At 48.1% G+C, this 22,984-nt stretch overlaps 1 protein-coding gene and 1 long non-coding RNA gene across 3 annotated transcripts in view; one reads left to right on the top strand and one right to left on the bottom strand.

The window, feature by feature from the left end:
* The window catches only part of ST3GAL2 (ST3 beta-galactoside alpha-2,3-sialyltransferase 2), a 44,071-nt gene extending 35,478 nt beyond the window's left edge, over window positions 1-8,593 (top strand). Inside the window, exons 3-7 of the mRNA XM_063112195.1 lie at window positions 42-235; window positions 4,366-4,545; window positions 7,174-7,219; window positions 7,487-7,606; window positions 8,420-8,593. Of these exons, the coding sequence (XP_062968265.1) occupies window positions 42-235; window positions 4,366-4,545; window positions 7,174-7,219; window positions 7,487-7,606; window positions 8,420-8,593 (714 nt within the window). The remainder of the gene's footprint in view (window positions 1-41; window positions 236-4,365; window positions 4,546-7,173; window positions 7,220-7,486; window positions 7,607-8,419) is intronic.
* On the bottom strand, window positions 3,386-8,019 carry LOC134388864 (uncharacterized). Of its 2 annotated transcripts, XR_010024664.1 has the most exons (5): window positions 7,932-8,019; window positions 7,475-7,622; window positions 7,058-7,102; window positions 3,583-3,656; window positions 3,386-3,470 (listed from the first exon to the last, which is right to left on the bottom strand). It is a non-coding gene; the product is annotated as an uncharacterized LOC134388864 (long non-coding RNA). The 2 variants fall into 2 exon arrangements; XR_010024665.1 differs by lacking the exon at window positions 7,058-7,102.
* Window positions 8,594-22,984: the final 14,391 nt, after the last annotated feature.

The following is a 22,984-nucleotide window of genomic DNA, read 5'->3' as shown; positions in this document are numbered from 1 at the left end:
CCCCTCTCTTCTCCTGTACCTTCTCTTCCTCATCTTCACAGATGTTGCAGCCTCAGTTCAAATCACACAACACCAATGAGGTGCTGGAGAAACTGTTCCAGATAGTACCAGGCGAAAACCCCTACCGTTTCCGGGACCCCCACCAGTGCCGGCGCTGTGCCGTGGTGGGGAACTCAGGCAACCTGCGGGGCTCTGGCTACGGGCAGGATGTGGACGGGCACAACTTCATCATGAGGTGAGCCCTGCAGAGCCTCCAGCAGGGGGACCAGCCTGCTTAGCCTTGTCTGGCAGAGTAGGAGTTGCCAGCTGTCGGGGTGCTGTGGGACCCTCCCACCTTGAACCTTCCAGAACAGGCTCGGGTCTCTCTCCTTTGGAGTGGGTGGGGAGGCAGGATTCCAAATCTAAACTTTGCTTGAGGCCCACACTCGGTTTCCCTGGTTCCGAATTCCTCTGAAAAGAGCTAAAATTAGACTTCTGGCTGCAGTTTGGTGAATACTCCCACCAGGGGCCTTTCCTACCCACCTGGTCCCCACATCTGTTGGGCCAGTAGTGAGGGCCCCAAACCAAACTAGTACCTTAATAGCAACAGGTGAGTCTTGGGGCAGACTCATGGAAGACAGATGTCCTGAGCAGAAAAAGGAGCTGTCAGTGCCTGCACTGGGTCATTCATTCCAGAAACATCTGTGCCTAGCCTTGAGGAAAGGAGAGGGGCTAGGAGGGCATTCAGTCCAAAGACAGAGCAAGGAAGGCCTGGACGTGAACAGGAAGTAGAAGGTGGACTTGTGACCCGAACATGGGCTGCTCCCTCTGCTCCTAAACCTGTTTTCTGACTTCCTCCCTTGACTTGGCTGGGGACAGGAAACATCAGTGTGGGGATCCTTCCACCCCACTCCTCAGGAGAGGAAGAGCCTTAAGAATAAAGATACTGAAAATGCCTGGTTTTCACTAAGAATCTCTTAGGATGAGGATGCAGAGAGACCAGGTTTCCCAGGAGGCAGAAGGAAAGGCTTTGTCTTAGAAACTGTTGCTGTCACCATAGCAACAAAACCAAGGCAGCAGTATGTCTCTGAGGCTTTCAACATTCCTTCCAAGACCTTCCTCATGTTGGGAGATGGTAGCGGGGGTGGGGGGGGAGGAGGATGCTGGTCCCCATCCAGGACCCCAGAGCCACCTGAGATTATCCCCATCCTCTAATTGCTGTCCCCCAAATGGGAGGGAAGCAGGATGGAAGCTGGAGAGTGGCCTCTATCCATCCAGAGCCGGTGACTGAGATTGGGAAATGAGGCATGTATCACTCCACTGCAGCCCTAGGGCACTTGGGAAGCCCAGGAAAATGCTGTCAGGTGCCTGAAGTGCCTGCCTCCCTGGCCACCTGCACCAAGCTAGAGCTTTCATTAGGAACTTCAATGATGGCTAGAAAGCTCCAGGGTAGAACGCCTGCACACCAAGAGGTCTGGCTGCTTATGACACCTGGATGGCACCCAGTCAGGCCAGGCTGCAGGGAGAAATTCAAAGATGCTTTCTCACACGGGCCAGGCTAGGAGATACAGTGCTTTGGAGTAGACCCCAGGATCATTTTCCAGAAGGGTGGCCCAGATGGTAATTGGCTGTCTGCTGGTCTCTATAAGGAGCTGGGTGGCAGTGGAGGTGACTCTGCTTGTAGGCATATCTTGGTTTGGAAGCGATGGGAAGGCCCCCCATCCTGGAAGCAGGACCAACGCAAGATCCCACCAGGAGAGCTGAGCAAGTTGCAATGAGATGATGGCTCTGCCCTCCTGTCCCCCTGCCCCCAGCTGCCTCCTCCTCCTGCATGTCATCTGAGCCCTGCTAGGACTACTCTAAATGGAGTTGAGCTGTTCCTGCCTTAGCTGGCCAGCAGATGCATGCACAGCTCCTAGAACAGTGCCTGCTAGATGGTAGGCAGGCCATGAGTATGTGAATTTATGAAAGGGAATGGCAGCCAGATCCAAACCCTCAGAGACTATAGAAGATCTTTTGGGACCTCTTGCTCCTTTCATTCCCATATGTGTGAATCTGTTGCTTGGCCAGCCAGTGGAAGGGCCATGAGATAGGTGCAGGCTTTGCAGCAGGGCTGCCAGCAGGTGCAGGGGGCAGAGTGACCCTGGCTGACAGGTCCAAGGAGGGGCTTTATGAAAGCTCTGGCTGCTGATTCCATGGAGAAGGCAAGTGGTAGGTCTTCAGAAGCCAGCCTGGGGCAGCTGCAGCCTTTTGGTCTACAGGGCCAGCTTGGCCTCTCCATCTCTGGTGAGAGGAAGTTTGTTAGGTCCTCACAAGAGTGCACTTTGACCCCAGCCCCTGCCCAGCCCAGGCGCCAGCCAAACTGAGTATCACCAACTTGGTTCTTCCACCTCCTGCTTGACCCCTTCTCATACCACAAGCAGCTGAGAGACATTCCCTGCTGGCTCTGACACCATCCCTCTTAAGGCTTCTCCAACCTGTTCTGTTCCTCACAGACCCTGGAGCGACTTGGGAGAGGGCAAGATCCAGACTGTGGCTTCGGTGACTGTGGGGCATCAATGCCTGTGTGTGGAGCTGCAGCAGCCCTGCAAACTGTTAAGAGTTACTCATGGGTGGGAAAAGATACTTCTCGGCTCCCCTAGGAGACAGTATCTCTGAACCCTAATGACCAGGAGATTGGAGGGGCAGTTTGTATAAAGGCATGGATTTAGGGTAAGGAGGCAGGATCTAGATCCCTGTTCTGGGGACAGAGCATGGTAGGTTCTGTAGGGAAGATTCTAGGTGATTGCTTGAACCAGACTAGCACTAAAGTGGTTAAGAACAAAGACTCACTATCTGGGCTTTCTGGCCTCCCCCCCAAAGCACCCTCCAGTCCCTCAAGGGAAGGGGAAAAAAAGAGGTAGGAGTCACAGCAGTGTGACCTGCAGGGGTTGGGACATCCTGCATAGTACAGCACCTGGTCCTCCTCAGTCCCATCACTGAGTGATGAGCCCCTACAACACAGGAAGTCTTCTTCCAGCCAGCTAGAGGGTGCCAACCACTGTAAGGACAGGGAATGTTTGCTCTGGTTTTACAGAACTGGCATAAAAAGCTGGGAGAGGCACATGGAGACTCTGCTCCCTCCCTTCTGGGTCCCTTTGTCCCCAGTGGGTTATAGTCACTCCACTTGGTAGTCATGATTCCATAAGGTGGTCGACACCACACAGGAATGTTCTCATAATCAGTCATAGCAGAAAAGACCAACAGGTTTGTGTTTAAAGCTGGTTCACCTGTTATGTAAGATGCTTACCCAGAAAGGGAGCTTTGACTTTAATTATCCTGTATTTTGCACAAAATGAAAGGAAGTGGAAGCCTTTTTGGCTTGTTACACCCAGGGAGATGGGAGCCTGAACTCACTTGGGTTTCCAGACAGTGGTGGGGGTCGGCAGGCTGCACGTCACCAGACAGACAGCTCAGGGTAGACACTCAGAACGGGGGCCATTCCTCTTGGCCTTGGAGTGGAAAGGCAGACAGGGACTTAAAGTACAGGAACAGGGTGGCCAGGGGTGACAGAATAGAGGCTTCTGTCCAGCCCAGGGTCAGGGGAATGCTTGAACTTCTTACCTTGCTTTCACTGTCTTCTAGGAAAGAAGGCAGAACAGCCAGGTGAGGTGTAAGCTGTGGAGGGCTGTTCTTTTCTTTAAAAAAAAAAAAAATTATAAAAATAATATGTACTTGTCATTAAAAAAAAAAAATGTATATAACCCAAACTGAGTTAACCTTCCCAATCCCATTCCGAGAGTAACTATTGTTCACAGTTTTAATATTCTTCTAGATTTTTTCTATTCATATACAAAAGTATCATTTTTTAAATTTTTTCTTTTCTGTGTTTTCTTCCTGCTGCACATGGTAGGTACTAAAAAATATGTATTAAAAGTAGTGGGATGCTTCACACCACTTGATTTTTTTCACTTACTAGCTCTGGGATTTATTTCTTACCAGCCCTTTAAATCTACTTCATTCGTTCTGATGGCTACAGGGTTCTCCATCACATGAATGTGCCACAGTATATTAGCCAGTTCTTTATTGCTTGGTTGGTTCTACTTTTTAATATTGTAAATAATGCTGCAGTGAATATCCTTGTACATATGTCTTTGCATACCTGTGCAACCATTTTTATAGATTTCTAGAAATGGAATTCCTGGAGTCAAGTGTATGTTCATTTACTTTTTTTTTTTTTTTTTTGCAGCTGGCCAGTGGGGGATCCAAACACTTGACCACGCTCTAACCAACATAGCTATGGCCAGACCCATTTACACTTTTGATGGATACACCAAATGGTCGCCTAAAAATCTTGTACCAGTCTCCACAGCAGTTTCTTCTCATGTCATCCTCTTGTCCCTGCAGGATGAATCAGGCGCCAACCGTGGGCTTTGAGCAGGATGTTGGCAGCCGAACCACCCACCATTTCATGTACCCCGAGAGTGCCAAGAACCTGCCTGCCAACGTCAGCTTCGTGTTGGTGCCCTTCAAGGCCCTGGACCTGCTGTGGATCGCCAGTGCCCTGTCCACAGGGCAGATACGATTGTGAGCCTCTTTGCTGGCTGGCAGGGGAATATGTGTGACAGGACCACCTTGGGAGGAGTCTTCCCCAGGGACCAGATCATAGAATTCCTTTAATTGAACATTTTGGCCACGAGGGGCTGGTGAAGAGGGAGGGCCCCAAATGGTGGGTTAGCTGAGGGCACAGCTTGTTCTTTGTCACTTCCTGCATGGTGCCATCCAGCATACTGATGGTAGAAAGGTGAGGAACTTTCTTTGGGGAAAGTTGTCCCATCATAGCTGGGAACTGTGGGAAATCCAATTCACCAAGTATTTTTCTTTTTTTCTGGACAGCTGGCCAGATGGGGATCCAAACCCTTGACCTTGATGACACCTCACTCTAACCAACCGAGCTAACCAGCCAGCCACCAAGTATTTTTCTTAACAGCTTTATTGAGATATAATTCATATACCATACAATTCGTTCATTTAAAGTATACAATTCAGTGACTTTTAGTATATTCACAGAGTGAATATAAGTAGAAACCATCACCACAATTAACTTTAGAACATTTTCATGTTCTATAGATCTTTAATCTAAAGATAAAGATCTATTTTTTTTTTTTTTTAAAGATGACCGGTAAGGGGATCTCAACCCTTGGCTTGGTGCTGTCAGCACCACGCTCAGCCAGTGAGCAAACCGGCCATCCCTATATAGGATCCGAACCCGTGGCCTTGGTGTTATCAGCACCGCACTCTACCGAGTGAGCCACAGGCCGGCCTTATTTTTTTTTTTTTTAAAGATGACCGGTAAGGGGATCTTAACCCTTGACTTGGTGTTGTCAGCACCACGCTCTCCAAGTGAGCTAACTGGCCATCCCTATATAGGATCCGAACCCTTGGCCTTGGTGTTATCAGCACCTCGCTCTCCCGAGTGAGCCACGGCCCATAATTTATCTTTGACTCTTTTTGCATTTTGTATAACAGATTGCTTCACCTCTTAAAGATAAAGATCTAAGAGGCTGGCCATTTAGCTCACTTGGTTAGAGTATGGTGCTGATAACACCAAGGTCAAGGGTTTGGATCCCCTTCCTGCCTAGCTGCCAATAAATACATAAATATCTAAAGATAACCCCACACCCCTTAGCCATCTCCCCTACTCTACCCACCCCCCAGCTCTAGGCAACCACTAATCTACTCTGTTTCACCATGTATTTATGTTGTGTAGTAAAATATACGTAATACAAAATTTACCATTTTTACCATTTTTAAGTGTATACTTGAGTAATATTATGTACATTCACTGTTGTCCAACCATCACCACTGTCCATCTACAGAACTTTTTCATCATCACATATGGAAACTGTGCACATTAAATAATAGCTCCCCAGTCCCCCTTTTCTCCCCATCCCTTAGTAACATCTATTCTACTTTCTATCTCTACAATTTGACTATCCTAGGTGATTGTATTAGTCTGTTTTGTGTTGCTATAACAGAAATAAATGCGACTGGGTAATTTATAAGGAAAAGAGGTTTATTTGGCTACGATTCTGGGACAGCTGCATCTGGCATGGGCCTCAGGCTGCTTCTACTCATGGTGGAAAGTGGTAGGCAGCCAGCGGGTACAGGCAGATCACGTGGCGAGAGGAAGCAAGAGAGAGAGAGAGGGGAGGTGCCAGGGTCTATTAAACAACTAATAGAGTGAGAACTCACTCATTAATTCCCCCTCCCCTAGGGAGAACATTAATCCATTCATGAGGGATCCGCCCCCATGACCCAAACTGCCACATTGGAGATCAGATTTCCATGAGTTCTATGGAGGACAATACATCCAAACTCCATCAGTGCTTCATAATAGGTGGAACAATATTTGTCCTTTTGCATCTGACTTATTTCACTTAACAATGTTCTTAAGGTTCATCCATGTTGTAGCATGTGTCAGAATTTCATTCTCATTTTTGGGTGGCTGGCCGATATGGGGAACTGAACCTGTGAACTCAGGGGTTAGAAGGCTGCACTCTAACCAGCTGAGCTAACCGACGGGCCCAGAGTTTCACTTTTTTAACGCTGACTAGTATTGCATTGTATGTATATATCACATTTTGTTTACCCATTCATTGTCAAAGGGCATTTGGGTTGTTTCCACCTTTTGGCTGCTGTCACCATGTACTTTTTAAGTTACAGTTTCCTGACTTAAGGATGTTCACTATCTTATGTTTGGGAGGCCTGAGGGCTAAAATAAGCGCTGTAGATTTGAAGTACCATAGATACTCAGAGAAGGGAGTGGAGGTTCCAGGAGCCATGGGTGGCTAGTAGAGAAATGGGATTATGCCAAACCTGTGGGGAGTAGGGAGAGGGTCATCCTGGGCAGAAATAAGAACACAAACAAGTGATCGGCTAACTTAGGTGGAGAGTTTATAGTAGAGAGTTGGGGGAAGAAGGGTTGGGGCTGGATTATGGAAGGCTCCAGCACTTACCTAAAACATCCCTATTTTGTTCTTAATGATATGGGGAGCCATTGAAGGTTTTTGAGCAAGGTAGTACAGTGTGAACTTACTGAGGGAGAGCAGTCTGGAAGCTTTGAGGCAGTCATCACTCAGGCCTGAGGGGGAGGAGAGGCACGTCTGGGTCTCACAGGGCCATCTGAAATATTAACTTTCTGTCCCCTTGTAGCACCTATGCACCAGTGAAGTCCTTCCTCAGAGTGGACAAAGAAAAGGTAAGCTCCCCACCTCCTTCCCCTTCCTCATCCCTGCCTCAGTGTGATCAGTGCTGGCCTGACTCGTGGTGTGCCCCAGTGCCCTTCCAGAACCTTCAGAGTCCCCATCTGCCAGTATGCCCGACCCCAGCAGGGGCCACAGGAACCAGGGAATATGGATGCACAGGTCTGCTGACAGGCATGGAGGAACTGGCAGAAGCTGCTCAGGGCCTGGCCTGAGTCTCCAGGCCCCCAAACCCCTCATGCGCCTGTTACCTCTTCTCCCAGGTCCAGATCTACAACCCAGCCTTCTTCAAGTACATCCACGACAGGTGGACAGAGCATCATGGGCGGTACCCTTCCACAGGGATGCTGGTGCTCTTCTTTGCCTTGCACGTGTGTGATGAGGTGGGTAGGCCCCAGTCTGGGGGAGAAACAGTGGGAGCCATGGGGTGGAGGGAATGCAGCCCTTCCCAGGCCTTAGCAGTGTCTCTAGAGAAATGAGTTTTTGTAGGCACAAGCCATGTGGCTTTCACTTCCCCCATTTTTAGGCTGTAAAATACAGATCTGCATTTCCCAATTATTACTTTCATGCTTTCACCAAATCTGAAATTGCTTTATTAAAAAGTTTAATTCTGTATTGGCCAGCCACCAAAAGAAAAAAAAATTTTTTATAAAGGAGATAGAATACTACTACCATAATTGATATCACTTGCCATAAAGAAAAACTTACCTAAACATGAACGGAATGGAAAGAGTATAGTTAAATTTCAGCTGGATGGTTGTCCCACAGCTCTGAGCCCCAGGCCTACTCTCTGTGCTAAAAATGGAGATTAGTCATTCAAAGAGCCTAGGTTCAGCAGTGGCCAGGGGACTGTGCCTTAAAGGGCAGGGCTCATGCCCAGCACACCCACTTCTGCCAGTAAGTTCGCTGTGCTTGAACAGCTTGGAGTAAAAGTACTCCATTTCAAAAAAAAAGAGGAAGTTAGCAAAGGCAGGAGAGGAAGGAGAATTGAAAGGGGAACCGCGTCTCCCGTGCGAGTCAGGATCCTTATGCCAGGCCTGGGTGTCCCCTACGCTTCCCGGTGCCTCCCGCACTCAGGGAACTGATGAGCTGTCAGGCTCCCGGGCCGTCGCGCTGTCCCCACCTTCCCTACCACGACCCGAGCCCTCTCGCGCCCTGTCCTCCGCGGTCCCTGACGCGCGCCGCCCTCCCCGCAGGTGAACGTATACGGGTTCGGGGCCGACAGCCGGGGCAACTGGCACCACTACTGGGAGAACAACCGTTACGCGGGCGAGTTCCGGAAGACAGGCGTGCACGACGCCGACTTCGAGGCCCACATCATCGATATGCTGGCCAAGGCCAGCAAGATCGAGGTCTACCGGGGCAACTGAGCGGGGCCCGCCACGACCCTCCCTGCCTAACCACGAGGCATGCGCGCGCTCCCGCCGGGACTCTGGGCCAGCCCGGGGGCGGTGCCAGGCAATCAGGAGCGGCGCCGGGCCGCGGCTGGGCCAATCATGCTGCAGTCAGGCGAGCGCCGGCTGTCCTTCGCCAATCACGAGACTCTGGGGGTCGGCCCGGGCCTGGCACCAATCAGCGCTGCAGTCGGGCGAGGCTTTGTTTCTCCCTGCCAATCATGCGATTCAAGGGGAACTTCCGGCATCGAGCCCGTCTCCTCCAATCGATGGCCTTCGGAGGCGGGCCGGTGGCCGCTCATCCGGCTCTCCTTAACGCTTTTGGACCGGATTTTGTTATACGCTTTTTCAGAAGTAGAGGTGGGTCCGCACCTGAATGAAGTACGTTTCTCAGGCCCGACGAGAGCAGCGTTCTGGTCGCTGGCTGGGGCTGGGCGGGGCTCGCGGGTGGGCGCCGAGTGGCCTCGGTGGGTCCCGGGAGCGCGCTTCCACCCCGGGAGGAAAGCTGGTGTCCCCCGGGCCGCCCAGGCCTCCGGGGGAGCTTCAGACTCCGCTTTCCCTTCTCTGGCAGGACCGATGGGTTAGTGTAGACCCGCCAAAGAAATGCAGTCACGGTGACGGCCCGGAGGGCACGTGTGTCCTCCCTCCTCCCCTCCTTGCCTTCGGCCACCCTATGGAACGGCCGCTCTGACCAGGGCATTTCGTGTCTCACCAGAAATCTAGGGAATTGCATCCCCCCTTGCTCTGGGGTGGACTTCGCCTAGGGCCTAACTCCGCAACGTAGACGTAAGGAACATGGCAGGGGACAAGGAAGCCCTGTCACATCGAATGTAAGGTGCTTGTCACTCACGTGTGCCCTCGACCCCTGCTATTCATCCACCACCTTTCTAGTGTCTCTCCTTAGGCCCTGAGCCTCCTCACCAGCCTACTTGTTACTTGTTGCTCTGGGAAAAAATCAGAAAACTTGCACTGGGGCTTGGGGCCCTCTCTTTGCCTCTCTCTCTCTCTCTCTCTCACTTTCTCACTCTCTCACTCTCTCACTCTCACACTCTCACACTCTCTCTCACACACACACACACGCGCGCGCGCGCGTCTTTGGCTGGCTCTAGGGAGAGAGAGCAACTCACTGGAAAGAAGGCTGGAGGTGGGGAGCCCAGCTGCTTGGTGCATGCACCTTCTTCCTTCACCCATCACCCCAAAGAGGAGCAGAAGCCTCTTGCTTGGGGGCGGAATTTGCTTTCGGCTCATAATTTAGTTATCCCGAAGCTACCAGGTATGGCTGTCCAACAAAGATTCTGTTAAAATTCTCACTCAGCTGGCTGTGCAAACTCAAAGGCACCTGGCTGGGGAGGAGTAGACCTGCCCCGCTGCATGACTCCTCCCCGCCCACGGCCCCCTCCACCTGCTCACCTGCCTCCTGCCTCCTCCCTCCTCCCTGCTTCCTGTAACCCACTTTCCATTTCCAGCTGACAGCCAGGGGTTACAACCGGAAGCTACTTGCATGACTGACCCCGGCTTAAGTCCCTAGAGGAAGCTGCTGATGGTATTCTCACCCTTCAAGGTTGGCGACGTTTAGGAGGGGAAAGGGCTTCTGTGAAGCTACCACACCACTAAAAGGATGCCCCTTCCCCACAGTGACCACACAGATATCACCCTTTTTCTTGGTGAGTTGACACCAAGCAGCCTCCCAGCCATTGGTATAGTCCCTGCAGCTGTTGGGGAAACAGTGACCAGCAGGGACTTTTTAGAGGAGGGCTGGGACAGGGCAGTGGGAACGCCTGAAAATTAATATCTCAAGAACTTAGCTTGAGTCTATTCTTTCCCAATTCCAAAAGTAGGATTAAAGAATGGGGGTGGCAGGGGAGGCTTTAGCAGAGTACCTCTCTCAGGGCTCCCCCCACCTTAGATTCAAGGCACCAGCCATTCTTGCTGGCCTCATCTCAGTGTTTCCTCAAGCGGCTTTGAGTGTTTAGAAGATGAAAAACAATGCAATTATGCCAAACAGTATTGAGCAGAATAATTTATTTCTTTTTTGTTCCTTTCTCTTTTGTTTGTTGAAACATTAATCCCTGTTCTCGAAGAGGTAGGTCCCAGCATCCAGCCCAGATCTCCTTTTCTGCAATAGTTATTTAAACATTTTTATTTCCTTCCCTTTCTCTTTCCGAATTAAAAAGAACAACAAAAACTGCTGGTCTTTGGTCTGTTGTGAAATGTGTGTGATCCTGGGAAGAAGGCGTCTGAGATGGTGACTGAGGGGAACTGTGACTGAGCAGTGGCTAAGAATGTTGGGGGGAGCTGGTAGAATGACTCCCAGACCCCTCCTCCTGCACAGGAGGCCTAGTGTCACGGACTCTGCTCTCTGCAGTTGCCAAGACAGACACTGAAATCTGAGGGACTGTGAATGTCAACTCATTGTTCCCTCCTCAGTTTCCTCCAAAAGTGGAATTAACTGGAAAGAATCCCTGGCAGCAGCTTCCCACAATGGCTGTCCTATAGCACTTTGGCCTCTCAGTAAACGTATGGTCTCCAGCAGATGCTCTGGTGCATTTGGGTGTTCCACAAGCTAAGCCATCACCACCTCTGTGGGAGAGTTCATCTATGCCAGGTTTTCCGTCTCTCCACAGCCTGCTCCTGCCTCCACACCACTGGGAGACCTGCATCTTTCCTGCAGGTGCTACATGGGAAGGAACAACCTCCTCTGGGAGAGCTGCTAGAGGCAGGTGGGGTTCCTCCTTTGGCCTCTCTGCTCATCTCTGCACCTCTTCTCTGCCAGTCCCCATGATCTATGGTCCAATGACACTTGCCCCAGTTTCTCAGGTGTGAGCAGGTGAGATTCTTCTGCCTGGTGGCCAGCAGTGGAGAACACTAGGGACACAGGACCTCAACTTTGGGGATTTTGTAGAATACACAGCCCCAAGTAATCCTCTGAGGCCCAGCAAAAGTTAGCAATCGTGTTGGGAGCTGGCTTGTCCTTGGTCCCCTTAATATCAGTGGCAGAGAGGGGTAGGCCCAACATTTCATGTGGAGGAAGCTGGGGACACCTTGGAGCATCTTCCTCAGGCCTTCCCCACAGTGGGACACACGGCCCAGGAAGACAGCAAGAAGCTTGTAGTATTAGGAGTGAGTGTGGAGGACAGGAGCGTAGCCGTGACCACCCTGCAGCTTCCCATTGCCGCCTCCGAGCAGCTAGGAAGAGAATGAGGTAGGGAGGAAGCAGGCAGAGCTGGAGCCTGGCCTGTTTCCCTAAAACCCTCAAGCACCTAAGCTCAGATAATGGGCCGGCTTAGGGGCCTCATCTCCTTGGTGACGCTGCTTGTGGACCAGGGGGCTGCTTCGCAGGTGTAGAGTTAATGGTGGGAATAGGGAGCTGGGGAGGTGGTGTAAGGGTGATCGGGCCTCATTTCTGAGGCCAGGCCTCTTTGCTCAGACTGTGGCACAGAACCAGGCCATCATGACTCTAGGATAGGCCTGGGGCATTGGAACTTGGAGTTGGGAAACATGGAAAGAGGTGGTCACCCAGGAGACGATTGCTAAGGCTAAGTGTGGTTCCCCGGTACTAGGCGGGAGTTTATTCTCTCTGTGACGTTCACTGGAGGCTGTGTATGTGTCAGGCACTGTGCTCAGCCCTTAAGGACACACAGGTGGTCTCTGCATACCCAGAGCAGGCCAGCTCATGGCATAAAATGGCAGTGACCACACACATGCTTGTGTGACTGCCCACTGTGAGCTTGAGGAACCCGTGAGGACAGGGCTGGCTGTGCTTGGCCAGATTGAGGGAGGTGGGGGTGGTGGAGAGGAAGAGGCCTGCAGCAGGAGGTGCAGCCAGCAAGGAGCCCACAGCCCAGCCCGCCCCTTCCCCTCTGCCGTCTGGAGAAAATGACTGTTATTTGATCTTAAAGTCTCTAAAGTATTTGAGGTTTCTTCAAAGAAAGAAGTTTTACCCTAACTCTGAAACAACCTTAGAGGTTCTTCATTCCCCTTAGCTTGTCCCAGAGCCCTGTCATCCTTGACAACACTGGTGAGCAAACCTCGTCTTTCCGTAGTCCAGGGTCTCAGCCCCCAACCACCAAAGGTATGCCCACCAGGAGGGTTATGCCACCGAGAGAGCTGTCCTCACGGCCCGTGAGTGGATATGCAGGGCAAACCGTCCACTGCTGGACAGGGCTGGCTCATCATGTAGATCCAGCAGGAATGAAAATGGGGCTTTTCCTCTATCTCCAGGTGCCCTGGGTGTGGGCAGGCAGGAGAGCGGCAGAGTGCTAGGAGCAGATAGCAGGGGGTCTGCACCGTTTGGACCCGCTCAAGTCTATCTCCATCATACAGTGGGACGCTGCTGTGAACATTCCATTTCATGGTTCCATCTCATGATGGACCACTTAGGCTCCATAGTCACTTGCTGCCCCATGATTCAGTTTCTGCCAGTGCCCAAGAGCAAGCCAGGAGCTGCTTTTCAAATGGAGAATACTTGTTGCTGGTGATTTTATTCTAAAACCTGAGGACTCTGTACTGTCATTCTCCTATTTGGAGTTGTCAGAGACTCGGTACGATGTCTCTCTGCCACAGACACTCTCCAATAGCAGTTGGCCAGCTGAGTCATAAGGCCTGGTGGCAGACAGTGCGTACCACAGCCTGGACCTACCAAGAACCGTTTCTTGTCCTGGGCCCCAGGCAAAAGTGGCATCTTCTGGATAACCGTAACTGCCCAGACAGCACACCTCAACGTTGTACCCACTGCCTCCAGAATCTAGAGTCCCCCCAGAAATCTTGTCTTTATTTATTTTTATGGTGGCCAAGGACCGTGTTCCTTTGATCCAGCAAAGATACCATGATCTGGAACCATGAGTTGGCATTACCACTTGATTACATTTGCAAGAAACTGCTGTCATTCTCCATGACTCCTGGGAGGAGTAAATGGGGTGAGGAAGAAAGCAGCCACCCCTGCGAAACTCAGGTTTTGATGGCAGCAGGCTTCTCAGCAAATCCCAAACCTTCAACCATGGTGCCTTGGTGTTCTCAGCACCACGCTCTAATCAAGCGAGCTAACCGGCCAGCCTGGAATTGACTTCTGACTCACTGCCTTGGAGACGGATGGAGGGCAGTTCCAGGGACTTCTGTTTGGCTCATCTCATCATAATAACCCACACTCCATGGATCAGGTGACCAATATGGGATTTTGCCAGGTAATAAATCTCTCTCTTCTTTTCCGGGGCAGAGAAAATGACCTTAAAAGGGGCCTGTGGGGCCGAGCCCGTGGCGCACTCGGGAGAGTGCAGCGCTGGGAGCGCAGCAACGCTCCCACCGCGGGTTCGGATCCTATATGGGAATGGCCGGTGCACTCACTGGCTGAGTACCGGTCACGAAAAAGACAAAAAAAAAAAAAAAAAAAAAATGGGCCTGTGGTTTCACTGAACTCACCCTTAAGTGGACTTGGCCCAGAGCTCAATCCACCACTTGCCCTACATAACTCCTGGACCACACTGGTGTTCGCGTCTCAGAGCCAGTGTCTAATAACTGCTGAAGGTCTGGGCATTTCCCTTTCCCCAGTGCACTGTCACCCCAGTAAATAGGTCCCTCTGGAAAGGCTTGGGGGAAGAGTCACACTACACACCTGAGCTACACCAAAGGGCCACTCCTAAAAAGACCCTGGGATCCCCTTGAAAAAAAGGCTTTAGGTCTGTGACTTGAATTTGGTCTGGGAACTGGGTAAGAAGCTGTGAATCTCTTCACTGTGACTCAGGTTTCTTCTCAGCGCATCCAGAATGTTCCCTCTCGTACACATCAAGCAGTACCTTAGTAGGCTGCCCAGCACCTATTGCATTTCCAGGGACCTCTGTGGTCAAAGAACTATTGTCCCAAATCCTTGCAGGTCGAAAGTCTACTTACCATACCACGGCTAAATTTGAAATGTGCCTGCTTCACCTCGGACAGTGAGGCACATCTTTCTGGTCTTTCTCATGCTGGGATCTTATTATTCTTAGTGAGATCAAGGAACAATTCCAGTGTGGCACCCACTGCTGTAATCTGTGACTTACAGATGACAGTCACCACAGAGCTCTTCAAAGATGTTGGTGCCCCTTTCACAAATGCATCTTTTAAAATTAATATTTTAAAAACCATTTTACTGTGGAATATAATACATATACAGAAAAGAGCATAAAAATAAATGTACAAAATAGGCATTTCTCAAAGGAAGATATAAGAATGGCCAACAGACACATGAAAAAACGCTCAACATCACTCAGCATTCGGGAAATGCAAATCAAAACCACACCGAGATACCATCTAACCCCAGTTAGGATGGCTAATATCCAAAAGACTCTGAATGATAAATGCTGGCGAGCTTGCGGAGAAAAAGGAACTCTCATACGTTGTTGGTGGGACTGCAAAATGGTGCAGCCTCTATGGAAAATGGTATGGAGGTTCCTCAAACAATTGCAGATAGATCTTCCATATGCCCCAGATATCCCACTGCTGGGAATATACCCAGAGGAATGGAAATCATCAAGTTGAAGGTATACCTGTTCCCCAATGTTCATCGCAGCACTCTTTACAATAGCCAAGAGTTGGAACCAGCCCAAATGTCCATCATCAGATGAGTGGATACAGAAAAGTGGTACATCTACACAATGGAATACTACTCAGCTATAAAAAAGAATGAAATACTGCCATTTGCAACAACATGGATGGACCTAGAGAGAATTATATTAAGTGAAACAAGTCAGGCACAGAAAGAGAAATATCACATGTTCTCACTTTCTTGTGGGAGCTAAAAATAAATAAATACAAATAAACTGGGTGCGGGGGAGAGAAGAAGACACAACAATTATGATTCCTTGAGGTTGATACGACAAGCAAACAGAAAGGACATTGTTGGGAGGGAGGGGGCAGGGAGGTTTCTGTAATGGGCCACAATAATCAACCACATTGTATATTGACAAAATAAAATAAAATTTAAAAAAATAATAAAATGTACAAAAATGTGTAATGTAATGAATTGTTTTAAGAGGAACACCTGTGTACCCACCATCCGGGTTCTGCGAGCATCCCAGAGCCTCCCCCTCCATCTCCTTTGCCAAGCACAAGCCTCTTCTGTCCCTCTTCTGTATCCTGCCATTCCATGGGATCACTTCCTTGCCTCTCTGTGTGCTTTCCTCATCTAAACTTAGATGACAGGGACATGTTTACCTCTTCCCTAAACACTAGACAGTTTTTCACTCTTTTTTTTTTTTTTTTTTTTGTCATTTTTTCGTGACCTGCACTCAGCCAGTGAGTGCACCGGTCATTCCTATATAGGATCCGAACCCGCGGCGGGAGCGTCGCCGCGCTCCCAGCGCGGCACTCTACCGAGTGCGCCACGGGCTCGGCCCAGTTTTTCACTCTTTTGAACTTTACATAAGTGGAATTAAATAGTTTTTTGTTGTGGTGGTTGTTGTTTTGGGCAGCTAGCCTATACAGGGATCTGAAGCCTTGACCTTGGTATTGTCAGCACCATGCTCTCCCAAGTGAACTAACCAGCCAGCCCCTACAGTTTGTATTTTGTGTGTGCATTTTGGGGATATGTATGTTTTCACTCAACATTGTATTTGTGAGAGCCATTCACGTTGTGTGGAGCTGTAATTTGATTCATTGTATTGCTGTACAGGATATTATCCACGTGACTACAATGATGTAGATAGATATTTGAGTTGGTTCCGGTTTTAGGCTACTATGAATAATGCTGCCCTGAACATTCTTGTACACATTTCCTGGTACACACCTGCACACACTATACTACACAGCATTATGTAGTATATACTATGTATACGTACAAGGATACTTCAAAGGTGCATAGAAAAATTGAGTAAAAGATAATATGAATCTTTCCATGAACTTTTTGAAGACCCTTGATGGAGTTTGGATGTGTTGTCCCCTACAAAACTAATATGGGAATTTGATCCTCAATGTGGCAGTGTTGGAAAGTGATTGAGTCACTGGGGCGGATCCCTCATGAATGGATTAATGCTCTCCCTAGGTGGGGGGAGTAATGAGTGAGTTCTCGCTCTATTAGTTCCCACCATAGCGGTTGTTTATAGGACCCTGACACCTCCTATCTCTCTCTGTCTCATTTCGGCTCGCCATGTGATCTGCTTGTACCCGCCAGCTGCCTGCCGCTTTCCGCCATGAGTAGAAGCAGCCTGAGGCCCATGCCAGATGCAGCTGTCCCAGAATCGTAAGCTGAATAAACCTCTGTTCTTTATAAATTACCCAGTCTCAGGTATTTCTGTTATAGCAACACAAAACAGATTAATATAGCCCTCATACATATAGACATACACACAGCATATACGTATCTGAGAGTGCAATTGTTCATTCATAGGGCATGTGAATGTTCAACTGCCTTTCCACAGTAGATCTACCTTCTTTCAGAAGTTCTAGTTGTACTGCATCCTTGCTAACACATGTATTGTAAGTCTTTTCAAATTTAGCCATTCTGGTGGGTATGTAATGATATATAATTTTGATTTAATTTGCACTGATTATAAAGATAGTTGAGTACCTATCACTTTTATTGGCCTTTGGGAATCTTCTTTTGCAAAGTGCCTGTTCAGGTCTATCACCTATTTTTCTACTAGGCTGCTTCTCTTTTTTTTACTGATGTATAGGAGTTTTCAAACTATATTATGTATCCTTTGTCAATTAGGAATCTTATCCATAATAAATATATATTTTTAAAAATTTTTTATTTTTGGTGGAGGGCGTGTACGGGGATCCAAACCCTTGACCTTGGTGTTATCAGTACCATGCTCTACCAACTGAGCTAACCAGCCAGCCCCATAATGTATTTTTAAAACTTCAAATGAGGGCTGAGCCCGTGGCGCACTCGGTAGCGTGCTGCGCTAGCAGCGCGGCGACGCTCCCGCCACCGCGGGTTCAGATCCTATATAAGGATGATCGGTGCACTCCCTGGCTGAGCGCCGGTCACCGGAAAAAAAAAAAAAAAAAAAAAAACTTCAAATGATATATCATTCTAGTTCCCCTTATTGGTAAAATGAAAGCTTCTTCATCCACTTTTTTTGTTTCAAATATTTTGTTAAATTCCTCATCTACTGCTATAATTGTTCCCATTTTATGTGTCCATGTGAGTTTATACCTTTTGCATTCCTTTCCTGTAGTTTTAGTGGGGCTGTGGGAAGGGAAGTTAGATAACTGTGATGTTTAATGATCTGCTTAGTAGACTCTTTTTCCTTCCTTGATTTTCTGTCTCCGCAGATTTGGTGGCTTTTTTCTGGTTGCTTGCTTAACCCCTCTCTGTGATGATGGAGGCTTTTTAAGTCTGGGAATGGAGGATTGTCCGCTTTCATGAAATAGTGGGTCAGTGTGAAGAAGATTCTTGGGAGTTCTGTGTACATGGATGGGGCCTCTTAACTACGACAACTGGCATTAGGGCAGCCACTACATGGGGTGGGGGTGGTCGCAGGCTAACCTGGGTTATGTCACGATAACAACACCCCTCGAACTCCCAGAGACTTGAAAGAACTACATTTATTTCTCACTAACTCCACCTATCCGTCCGGGGGCCCTGCTTATCACAGGCACTCAGGGAACCAGGAGGGCAGTGGCGCCACCTAGGGTGGATCTCTCGTCTCAGGACAGGGAAAAGAGAATCTGGTGAGCCACGTGGCTGACTCTTAAAGCTTCTGCCAAGAATTCACATTCCTTTGATGCCACGCAAGTCCATGGGCATGCCTCAGTCCTGCAGGTATGTGTAACCCTCCTGTGGGAAAGGCACTGTATTTGGGTGAGCGATATACAGTCTATAACACTGAGGGCTCTTTGGAAAGAAAGCCCTGGATGTATAGCCTGGGGTGGGGTGGGTGCATACACGCCTGGCTGGCAGCTGGCTGGATGCCAGGGGGAGGGAAGGAAGCAATTAAGTTTTTACCCATCACAGGAACAGCTGCAGGCAAGGAACTCCTTTCTGTGTCATGTTTGGCAAGGTAAGAAAGCATCATTCTTTGCTAGGCAAGGGGAAGGATAAAATCCTGAAACTATATTTTTAAAAACCAAATCAGTGCTGGCTGATTAGGTCAATTGGTTAGAGCGTGATGCTGATAACACTAAGGTCCAGGGTTTAACCCCTGTACTGGCCAGCCACCAAAAAACAAACAAAAAAACAGCTAAACAAATCATTCCTTTCTGAGTGTGAATTAGTTTTTGTTTTTCTCTTTTTGCGACTGGCCTGGCCTGTACAGGGGATCCAAATCTTTGACCTTGGTGCTTGGTGTTATCAGCACCACTGATCTAAACAAGTAAGTGTGAGTTAGGAATCAGTGTTCCTTCTCACTACTTTGCTTCCAGAAAAATCAGTTTCTGCAGCAAGTCTATGTCTGGGTAACACCCAACCCACAAAAAAGAAAAAGGACGCCCCTGCCCCCCAAGCTTGCTGAGCTGTGGGTGTAGGGCCCAGCCCTGTCCTCTGAGGACAGAGAACTCACACCTTTCATCTAGCAACTGTTTCTGCTCCTGAGAATAACACGGGCTCTTCCCAGCAGCAGGGTTTTTCTCCAGGGACGTGAACTAGAAAGAACATATGGTGTCTGCACTCAGAGGGAACCATCTTCCTTTGCCATGAAATGACTTTGCCTTTCTTTTCTTAATTAAAAAAGCAATACATATTCATTACAAAAATAATCCAAACAGTACATAAATGTATGAAATAAAACATGGAAGGCTTTCCTGCAGTATTTATTTGGTATCTATCATTTATCATAAAATGGGCTAAAGGAAACCTTAGAAGGGAAGCGAACCCTGCCCCCCCTCGGAGGACTGTTCCAGTCTCCTGGGCTGTGACTCCACAGATCTTGCCGAGAAATACTATTGCCATGAAGCACCACGCTAGAGACCACTTAAGGGAAGAATCTGAAATCTCAGCTGTCTTTGCTGTAAATGGACATACCTAAACCTTGACTAAGACTTTAGCATACTTGAAAAATATTTTTAATGTTATAAAAGTCACCTTAACCAAGTGACCAAGGTTAACATCATCAGTCTATACTTAAATAAATACATAATTAAATAAGTTAATCAGTGGGGAGAAGAAACAAATCTCCCTCACAGAATTATAAATAATTTATGTAGCTACTCTGCCCTCACAGAAGGAGAGCCTAGCCCCCGAGTACTTAGGTGTGGGCTGTACAAAAAAAAGTAGCTTTACAGGGATCACTTCATCCAGGTGATCAAGGTCAAGAGCACAGGTGATGAGTCATGTTGATCGTATGAACCCCTGACGCCATGTGATGAAAACACACTTTACCTCCGAGGTCTTCCTCCCACAACCCATAACCCCAGACTGATCCTGAGAAAAACAACAAATTCCAGTAGTGGGCATCCTACAAAATACCTGACCAGTACTCCGCAAAACTGTCAGGGTCGGGGCCAGCCCGTGGCTCACTCGGGAGAGTGCGGTGCTGATAACACCAAGGCCACGGGATCGGATCCCATATAGGGATGGCCGGTTCGCTCACTGGCTGAGCGTGGTGCTGACAACACCAAGTCAAGGGTTAAGATCCCCTTACCGGTCATCTTTAAAAAAAAAAAAAACTGTCAGGGTCATCAATGACTAGTCTGAGAAACTGTCACAGCCAGCAGGAGCCTATGGAGCCATAACGACTAAATGGAATTTAGGATCCTGGAGGGGATGCTGGAACAGAAAAAGAGCAGTAGGGGAAAACTGATGAAATATGAATAAAGTGTGGGCATTAGTTAATAATAATGTATCAATATTGATTTCTTAATTATAATAACTGAAATATTAACAATAGAGGAAACGGTATGGGATGGGGGCAGATACGTGGGAACAATTTGTACTGTCTTCTCATTTTTTCTGTAAATCTAATACCATTCTAAAAAATGTCTATTTAAAAATTCTAACAGAAAGGAGTCAAGGAGAAAAGTGTCCAGTGGAGCCACCCAAGCAGGAACATCCACTTTAGACTTAATAGCAAGAAATAGTTTTATTGTATGAATCTACAGAAATTTGAGTTGTGATTTTATTCTTGTCCTTCAAAATGAGAGCATTAGGATTAAAAATCTGGTATTCCTATTTATTGAGTTTTATTTATTTTTTTTTTTTAAATTTCAGTGACTACCTTTCTTACTTCTCAAATTTCTAATCTTATGTCTGCCCAATGATATGCTTGGTAAACTGGCTCTGAAAACAAACAGGAACCCCTGACTTGTGGCATTTGCTAATTCCTGTGGTGTAAATACTTCCACCATGGCCAATGTGAAACTACCAATGGTTTACAAGCAGCTGCAGTGAGTGGGCACACCACTGCTTTTGTCAAAATTTACTTCATAATTTCATGCTCTTTTAAAAAATGAAATATAGGGCCGAGCCTGTGGCGCACTCGGTAGCGTGCTGCGCTGGCAGCGCGGCGGCGCTCCCGCCGCGGGTTCGGATCCTATATAGGAATGGCCGGTGCACTCACTGGCTGAGTGCCGGTCACGAAAAAGACAAAAAAAAAAAAAAAAAAAAAAAAAAAAAAAATGAAATATATTCTTTTCTTTTTTTCTTTGAGCATCCAAATACACTTAAAGCCTCTTATCAGGCCATTCCATATAATTTTTTATCTGGGGTGAATTTGCTTTGCTGTGATTTGAACTTTCTTAGTGTTAGATTTGAATTTAGGGGGCCGGCCCGTGGCTCACTCGGGAGAGTGTGGTGCTGGTAACACCAAGGCCCCGGGTTCAGATCCCATATACGGATGGCCGGTTCGCTCACTGGGTGAGCGTGGTGCTGACAACATCAAGTCAAGGGTTAAGATCCCCTTACCGGTCATCTTTAAAAAAAAAAAAAGATTTGAATTTAGATTTTCAAGTTCATTTTAAAGTTTTTCTTCCTGATTTCCTCTCCCAACATACATATCAGTTGGCTGGCTCATAGCGGTTGACTCATCCAGCTCTCCATCTTCTTTGGCTTTTATTCTAGAACCAGGTCTGCTCCTATCCATCAGTGATGTGGGGACATCACAGAAGCAGGTGGGCAGTCAACAGGACAGCATCACTTAACTGTAGCAAGGTGGAGTCTGAGCATTCCTGTCACTTTTCTGGGTGTCTTAATGAGTCTCATCACCAACAAGGAGAAGTTGCAGCCCAGTGCACTGCAAGCAGGGAGCCTGGCTTTGGTTCTGGCATTTCCTAACACCCTGCAGCTAGGCTGTTTCTGGCACAGAGCCCAACAAGCTTTTGGCTTCAGCCCTGCTTACCCTGCATTTTTGTTCCATTGCTAGTCCATGGAAACATTTCTCTTGCTTTTATCAGATGGCGTGTTTTCTGTTTTTACGTTTTCTGTATCATGACTGCGTTTGGATCAGAGCAGGTGTCAACGTGTGGGCTGTCAACTGTTGCTCTGACAGTCTGGCCTCCTGTCTCCCTTCCCAGCACCCACCTCACCCTGTCCCCTGCACCTTGCCATAACTTTCCCCCATGTGAGCACTCAGTCTTTGGCCTGATCCTGCACAAATCTGCTCCCACCCGGAACTCTGCCATTCTCGCCTTCGCCCTGTCCCCCTGACTCCGCCTGCACGCCCACAGCTCTGACACGCACTCACTCTGTAGAACCATGATCACTCACAGCCAAATGAGCCAAACATTTTAAGACCTAGAAGAATTTAGAAATTTACTGCCCAAGAGTAGCTTCTACAGAAAACATGGGTACTTTTTTTTACAGTACTGTGATGAGGACAGCTCTCCTAGGCATGAATGAAATTCAGATTTCCTTAAAGTAAAATCTGACATTAAAAATTAAATTTTGGGGCCTGGCCGGTTAGTTCAGTTGGTTAGAGCACTGCCTTGTAACACCAAGGTCATGGGTTTGGGTCCCTGCACCAGCCAACCACACACACACACAAAAAAAATTAAACTTTTGTGTAGCATTAAACCTAGGTCCGAGTGCAGTGCTTTTTACAACTAATTGATCACAACCAGTCACAGATTTCTTTGTTCCTTCTCCACTCCAGCTGCTTCACTTGACTCAGGGGGGAAAAAAGTTTGTAAAGACAAACTAGGAAAACATTCACCACTCAAGACAAAGTCTAATTTCCCTAATATACAAAGGTTGCTAAAAATTGTTGAGAGGGCTGGCTGCTTAGCTCAGTTGGTTAGAGCGTGGTGCTGATCACACCAAGGTCCAGGGTTCGATCCCTGTACCAGCCAGCTGCCAAAAAGCAAACAAACAAAACCAAAAAATCACTAAGGACTGACAATCCAATAATAAATGAGATAAGAATGAGCCACTCCCCCAAAGAGAAAATACAAATATCCAGTAAACTGAAAATTTTCCAAGCCTCATTAAATAAAAAACAAAAAAGCAATGACATCACCTGT

The sequence above is a fragment of the Cynocephalus volans genome, chromosome 10 (assembly GCF_027409185.1).
Source record: "Cynocephalus volans isolate mCynVol1 chromosome 10, mCynVol1.pri, whole genome shotgun sequence".
Taxonomy (NCBI): Eukaryota; Metazoa; Chordata; class Mammalia; order Dermoptera; family Cynocephalidae; genus Cynocephalus; species Cynocephalus volans.
This window is presented reverse-complemented; position numbering and strand designations above follow the sequence as displayed.